The sequence below is a fragment of the Oncorhynchus mykiss genome, chromosome 1 (genome assembly GCF_013265735.2).
Source record: "Oncorhynchus mykiss isolate Arlee chromosome 1, USDA_OmykA_1.1, whole genome shotgun sequence".
Taxonomy (NCBI): Eukaryota; Metazoa; Chordata; class Actinopteri; order Salmoniformes; family Salmonidae; genus Oncorhynchus; species Oncorhynchus mykiss.
In genome coordinates, this window is record NC_048565.1 from 90,107,813 (window position 1) to 90,116,158 (window position 8,346).

Below are 8,346 nucleotides of genomic sequence, written 5' to 3' on the forward strand. Positions count from 1 at the left end.
TCCAATAGTCAAAGGTTAATGAAATACAAATGGTAGAGAGAGAAATAGTCCTATAATTCCTATAAAAACTACAACCTAAAACTTCTTACCTGGGAATATTGAAGACTCATGTTAAAAGGAACCACCAGCTTTCATATGTTCTCATGTTCTGAGCAAGGAACTTAAACATTAGCTTTCTTACATGGCACATATTGCACTTTTACTTTCTTCTCCAACACTTTGTTTTTGCATTATTTAAACCAAATTGAACATGTTTCATTATTTACTTGAGGCTAAATTGATTTTATTGATGTATTATATTAAGTTAAAATAAGTGTTAATTCAGTATTGTTGTAATTGTCATTATTACAAAAATACTTTTTATTTTATTTTTATAAATCAGCCGATTAATCGGTATCGGCTTTTTTGGTCCTCCAATAATCGGTATCGGCATTGAAAAATCATAATCAGTCGACCTCTACTAGAAATATCTGGGACGTGTTCATTTTAGGGCCTGCAACGGAAAACATTTTAAAACATTTTGCAACTGAAAACGAAAACGAGTGTGCCCATTGTCCAAGTGCCGTTTCAGTCCATTTTCATCCGTTTGGTGCCTAATGAACACGACCCAGGTCTGCGACCAGGAAAGGGCATGGACCAAGAGCCCTATTCAAACTGGTGCCCAGGCTATCTGGTGTTTCCTTGAGTAGTACGTCACTCAAAGCATGCAAGTGGGATTTATTTTTTAAACCAGCCTTGATCGAATAGGGCCCAAATATCTATTTTTTTAACCAGACTTGATTGAAAAAGGGACCAATATATGTGTTTTTAAACCAGACTTGATTGAATAGGGCCCAAATATCTATTTTTAAACCAGACTTGATTGAAAAAGGGACCAATATATGTGTTTTTAAACCAGACTTGATTGAAAAAGGGACCAATATCCATATTTTTCAACGAAACCTCTGCCAGAGCTGTGTTAGTAGAGTAGCATAGCCTTTTTTTGTTAAGATTAGCATTGCAGTGGCCACTGATGGTCATTCCGCTTTATTGCTGCATACCATGGAATGATGGCAATGGCGGTCTCTTGTTCTGGCCTGTTACAACGTACCTGCATATCATGGCACTATAGCCATTCATTCATTAAACTGTAGTAGGACAAACATTACATCACCTACTATAACCCCTCCCCCCCAGGTCTATTATGTGTAAACATCCCAAAGTCACTTGCAAAATAGTTTGCATACGTCTTTGGCTGAGTGCATTGAAGGCAATAGCTGCGTGGACCATTACAATTGATCTCAAACCCCCGGGATGCGTACCAAATGTCAACCCTATTCCCTATTTAGTGCACTACTTTTGACCAGGGTTGGCACCCTATTCCCTATTTAGTGCACTACTTTTGATCAGGGTTGGCACCATATTTCCTATTTAGTGCACTACTTTTGACCAGGGTTGGCACCCTATTCCCTATTTAGTGCACTACTTTTGATCAGGGTTGGCACCATATTTCCTATTTAGTGCACTACTTTTGATCAGGGTTGGCACCCTATTTCCTATTTAGTGCCCTACTTTTGATCAGGGTTGGCACCCTATTCCCTATTTAGTGCACTACTTTTGACCGGGGGGTAGGGGGGGCATAGAAAGTATGGGTTCTCTGAAGTAGTGCACTATATAGTCAATATGCTGCCATTTGGGATATACACGCCATGTATAGAAACAGAATCAGGTCAAATGGACTCCGCCCCTAAACTTTAGATGACGTTCTATTCGATGCGATTGGAACTTGGGTCTGTTGGAATAATCCTGCTCAGTCTATCTATCCTCTTTCATGTCCTCTTAGTGATAAGAACATCTTATTCTAGGTAGGACTGCTATGTACAAGCATTTGTACCGCCACCATTCACATAAATATCCTTATCATTTATAATCTATTTCATTTAAAAATCGCTTGGTCCTTCATTTTTCAGAAATAATTTAAAAAGTTCACAGTATACCTTATAAAGGTTCTACATTGGTACATCTGCCGTATACTGTAGCTTGAATTGCAGCTATGATCAAATCTGTTGGGGTAGAATCGGATACTCTAATTTTACATGCCAGAGAACGGGTCGACGTTATACTTAACTAATGGACTTACACGCAAACCCATCTTGAATCTTGTGACCATGAACCACTTTTAAAAGTTTGCATAGATAGAAACCTTTAAAACTGACCAATTAATGCTGAAATTGACAGATGTACTCAATCAGAAAGCTGATTATTGGGAGCTTCACATCTTTCCACATGGGGTTGGGGGGGGGGGGGGGGACGATATGGGCCATTTCATTTGATAGCTTATCCTCTTCATTCCCCCCAGAAAGATGGGAGTCTGTTTAGTAAAAGAACCGCTGCCTAGATGTCAGTCGATGTATTGTGCCAGCCACCTGAAGCCATCTCCATAGCCCTGCTTCTTCAGGACACTGCACATGAAAATCTCCAGAGGTCGTGCCTGCAGATCCTTCAACGACACGTTACCCTGGAGAAGAACAACAGGAACAAGCTGTTATAAAAGACCACTCCAGCAACTTCACCTTTTTTTCTGCTGAAAAACATTATCCCAAGTCTAAATATAGTAATGTACACACACTTAAGGTTAAATTAAATAATAAGAATAATGGTTTTACCCACTTGTGCCATGTCATACAGAGCATTCAGAAACTATTCAGACACCTTGACTTTTTCCACATTGTTACGTTACAGCCTTATTCTAAAATGGATTCAATTATTTATTTTCCTCATCAATCTACACACAACACAGCATAATAAAGCAACAGGTTCAAACATTTTTGCAAATTTATATAAAAATAATACAAATAATAAACTTATTTCCATAAGTATTCAGACCCTTTGTTATGAGACTCGAAATTGAGCTCAGGTGCATCCTGTTTCCATTGATCATCCTTGAGATGTTTCTACAACTTAATTGGAGTCCACCTGTAGTAAATTCAATTGATTGGACATGATTTGGAAAGACACACACCTGTCTATATAAAGGTCCCACAGTTGACAGTGCATGTCAGAGAAAAAAAACCAAGCCATGAGTTTGAAGGAATTATCCGTAGAGCTCCGAGACAGGATTGTGTCAAGGCACAGATCTGGGGACGGGTACCAAAAAATGTCTGCAGCATTGAAGGTCCCCAAGAACACAGTGGCCACCATCATTCGTAAATGGAAGAAGTTTGGAACCACCAAGACTCCTCCTAGAGCTGGCCGCCCGGCAAAACTGAGCAATCAGGGGAGAAGGGCCTCGGTCAGGGAGGTGACCAAGAACCCGATGGTTACTCTGACTGAGCTCCAGAGTTCCTCTGTGGAGAAGGGAGAACCTTCCAGGAGGACAACCATCTCTGCAGCACTCCACCAATGAGGCTTTTATGGCAGAGTGGCCAGAAGGATGCCAGTCCTCAGTAAAAGGCACATGACAGCCCGCTTAGAGTTTGCCAAAAGGCACCTAAAGAGACTGACCATGAGAAACAAGATTCTCTGGTCTGACGAAACCAAGATTGAACTCTTTGGCCTGAATGCCAAGCGTCACGTCTGGAGGAAAACTGGCACCATCCCTATGGTGAAGCATGGTGGTGGCAGCATCATGCTGTGGGGATGATTTTCAGTGGCAGGGACTGAGAGACTAGCCAGGATCAAGGGAAAGATGAACGTAGCAAAGCACAGAGAGATGCTTGATGAAAACCTGTTCAGGAGCTCAGACTGGGGCAGAGATTCACCTTCCAACAGGACAATGACCCTAAGCACACAACCAAGACAACGCAGGAGTGGCTTCAGGACAAGTCTCTGAATGTCCTTGAGTGGCCCAGCCACAGCCCAGACTTGAACCCGATCAAACATCTCTGGAGAGACCTGAAAATAACTGTGCAGCCACACTCTCCATCCACCCTGACAGAGCTTGAGAGGATCTTCAGAGAAGAATGGGAGAAACTCCCCAAATACAGGTGTGCCAAGCTTATAATGTCATATCCAAGAAGACTGGAGGATGTGATCACTGCTTCAACAAAGTACTGAGTAAAGGGTCTGAATACTTATACTTAAATATATATATATGAATTTGCCCACATTTCTAAAAACCTGTTTTTGCTTTTGTCATTATATGGTATTGTGTGTAGCTTGATGAGGAAAGGCTCAGTGGAAGTGTGGAAAAATGTTGAGTGGTCTGAATACCTTCCGAAGGGCACTGTGCCCGGACCACCTATTGAGATGGGGCTTTTGTTAAGTAAATCAGGTGATAAATGAGGTGAAAATAGACCGGAGTACCACTAACATTTTCTACAGCATATCTAAAGAACGTGAATACTGTACCACACACACAGACATTCAGATACACACACGTTAGTTGTGTTACACACTCATCTGAAATTGACTTTAAAAAAAACGATAATGATAATATAATAATGATACAATAATAATAATAATGATACAAATTCCATAGGCTACATCTCTACGCTTACTTTTCCAGTGCATTGTCCATCGAGAACGAACGCCTCTCTCAGTCCCCCTTCACTGATGGCTTCAGGACGGTCTATCTTGTTACCCAGGACCAGCACAGGCACAGAGAGGATGGTCTCATCTGCTAACAGAGCCTGAACACACACACACACACACACACACACACACACGAAAGAGGTTGAGTAATGAGACAGATGGGACAGTGAGAATGTTTGTTGTGTGTCCTGGTGTAACCTGCCTCAACAGGGCTGCCTCAACGGGTGGGTTTTGTGTATGCATTTTTCACAATGAATGTTGATAAATTAGGCCCATTGTGTGCAGTGGAAGTGACTTACATCAAGTTCGATCTTGGATTCTGTAAGGCGTTCGTGGTCGGCACAGTCAACCAGAAAGACAACTCCATTGATAGCCGGCAGGTAGTTCTTCCAAACTCTTCTAGCTGTGAAAGAGACAGAAGATGTAGCACATGAGGTAATGAGTCAAGATGCTGACCAAACCCTAGAAAGACATGATGTAATGAGTCAAGATGCTGAACAAACCCTAGAAAGACAATGTAATGAGTCAAGATGCTGACCAAACCCTAGAAAGACGCAGTGTCCAACTTAGTTAGGCCGAAGTCTTACCTTGTACGTGGCCGCCCAGATCAAACGTGGTGAATGTCATTCCAGCTATCGTCAACTCTTCCGATGCTTCAGGGAGAAACAAAACACATTTTAAAAAAACGACTGACATTGTGTTCACTGCCGTTATTGGGACGTAAAAACAACACAATGAAGTAGTTTGAGATGATGCTGCCTACTTGGATGCAACGTGGGCACATGCTGTCCAAGTCGGTCATCTTTCAGCATATGCAACAGGGTTGTTTTACCAGCATTATCCAACCCCAGGAAAACCAACTTTCCAGATTTTTTGTACAACCCTGGGAAAGTACATTGACAAGTTAATTCAACTTTTTGAGTTGTAAAAACACACCACCACTCATTGTGACATGCAGTACTATACTGATCAGGGTGGGTATAATGTGTGGAACGTTCCAACAGGAATCTGTTCCAAAAACTTTGTAAAATAACAAGGATGCCCACAAACAACGTATATAAAGTTGTATAGCGGCAGAATAAGATACCGGGTAGGGAGTGGGCTATTTTGTTACGTTTTTCACTCACCACGTTTATTCCGACAAATGTCTGTCCACACTCTGGTAGCCTACAAACAAACATTAAGAATAAGCTACGTGGCGAGTTGATGCCTAATTCGGCAGCTAGTTAGCCAGGTGAATTGATCATGCTACTTGGTATTCGTTGTTTGTGGGCATCCTTGATATTTACAATGTTTTTTGGAATAGATTCTAGGTGGAACGTAACACACATTATACCCACTCTACTGATAATACATCACACCCACTCTACTGATAATACATTATACCCACCCTGCCGATAATACATTATACCCACCCTACTGATAATACATTATACCCACCCTACTGATAATACATTATACCCACCCTACTGATAATACATTATACCCACCCTACTGATAATACATCATACCCACCCTACTGATAATACATCATACCCACCCTACTGATAATACATCATACCCACCCTACTGATAATACATCACACCCACCCTGCTGATAATACATCACACCCACCCTGCCGATAATACATTATACCCACCCTACTGATAATACATCACACCCACCCTGCTGATAATACATCACACCCACCCTGCCGATAATACATTATACCCACCCTACTGATAATACATCACACCCACCCTGCTGATAATACATTATACCCACCCTACTGATAATACATTATACCCACCCTGCTGATAATACGTTATACCCACCCTGCCGATAATACATTATACCCACCCTGTTGATAATACATAATACCCACCCTGCTGATAATACATAATACCCACCCTACTGATAATACATTATACCCACCCTACCGATAATACATTATACCCACCCTACTGATAATACATTATACCCACCCTGCTGATAATACATTATACCCACCCTGCTGATAATACATTATACCCACCCTGCTGATAATACATTATACCCACCCTGCTGATAATACATTATACCCACCCTGCTGATAATACGTTATACCCACCCTGCCGATAATACATTATACCCACCCTGCCGATAATACATTATACCCACCCTACTGATAATACATTATACCCACCCTGCTGATAATACATTATACCCACCCTGCTGATAATACATTATACCCACCCTACTGATAATACATTATACCCACCCTACTGATAATACATTATACCCACCCTGCCGATAATACATTATACCCACCCTGCCGATAATACATTATACCCACCCTGCCGATAATACATTATACCCACCCTACTGATAATACATTATACCCACCCTACTGATAATACATTATACCCACCCTGCCCACCCTACTGATAATACATTATACCCACCCTACTGATAATACATTATACCCACCCTGCTGATAATACATTATACCCACCCTGCCGATAATACATTGTACCCACCCTACCCACCCTACTGATAATACATTATACCCACCCTACTGATAATACATTATACCCACCCTGCCCACCCTACTGATAATACATTATACCCACCCTACTGATAATACATTATACCCACCCTGCCGATAATACATTGTACCCACCCTACCCACCCTACTGATAATACATTATACCCACCCTACTGATAATACATTATACCCACCCTGCCCACCCTACTGATAATACATTATACCCACCCTACTGATAATACATTATACCCACCCTGCCGATAATACATTATACCCACCCTACTGATAATACATTATACCCACCCTACTGATAATACATTATACCCACCCTGCTGATAATATATTTGAAGTCATTGACGTGAAATCAGAGATTACCTAAAAACTGTAGCACACCACTAAAGCCTCTGTAGAGCCAATCAAAGAGGAATGACATTTCACTGGTCTTTGCCTAAGAAAGAAAACAATCGGGAAGTTAGCTAGCTAGTTAGCACACTGACAACTTGTCAAGACGGGATCAACTTGTCTCACTGGATCAGCAGTATTTTTTACATTTGCATCATGACTATATTGATAGCTACAGGCTCTCTTCACACAAATGCACTTGCTACTGATGCTAGCCAGCTTTAGGTTTATCAACAACAATTACAAGTATTTTCTTATCCTAGCATGCTATTAGTTAGCACCAGCTGATCGCTAACTTAGCTTGCTATCTCGGCTACGTGGCTATCAGCTTATCTGAAATCCTGGCCTCATGTGGACTAAGGACTCTTAAGACAGACAGCTCTCCCTTTCGAAGTAAATGTATGACGGAACACACGTAACCTTATGTAACTATATAAATGACTGAATATTTGTAATAAAGCTGCCAAAAGCTTACCTGTCCCTGTCGACAATGACAGCTTTGGTTAGATTGTTTTTGCGGCTTCGATCAACGAACAGCTGATTGTATTGTTCTTCGACGTGACTTCGGGAACTTCCTAACCACCCCGGTGGCGCACTAGCGCCGCCTACTGTGCGGGAGTATATTGCATTTTTATATTTTTTTTAATTTTATTTCACCTTTATTTAACCAGGCAGGCAAGTTGAGAACAAGTTCTCATTTACAATTGCGACCTGGCCAAGATAAAGCAAAGCAGTTCGACACATAAAACAACACAGAGTTACACATGGAGTAAAACAAACATACAGTAGAAAAATAAGTCTATATACAATGTGAGCAAATGAGGTGAGGTAGAGGCAAACAAGAAAAGGCCATGGTGGTGAAGTAAATACAATATAGCAAGTAAAACACTGAAATGGTAGATTTGCAGTGGAATAATGTGCAAAG

The 8,346-nt window shown here is 41.2% G+C and overlaps 1 protein-coding gene across 1 annotated transcript; it reads right to left on the reverse strand.

The window, feature by feature from the left end:
* Nucleotides 1–1,483: 1,483 nt before the first annotated feature.
* Nucleotides 1,484–8,030, reverse strand: LOC118936688 (GTP-binding protein SAR1b-like). The gene is made up of 7 exons (XM_036988479.1): nt 7,897–8,030; nt 7,395–7,467; nt 5,276–5,395; nt 5,100–5,165; nt 4,812–4,915; nt 4,479–4,610; nt 1,484–2,497 (listed from the first exon to the last, which is right to left on the reverse strand). The coding sequence occupies exons 2-7, from the start codon at nt 7,450–7,452 to the stop codon at nt 2,381–2,383; spliced, it is 597 nt and encodes a 198-aa protein (XP_036844374.1). The 5' UTR covers nt 7,453–7,467; nt 7,897–8,030; the 3' UTR covers nt 1,484–2,380.
* Between the last annotated feature and the right edge of the window lie 316 nt (nt 8,031–8,346).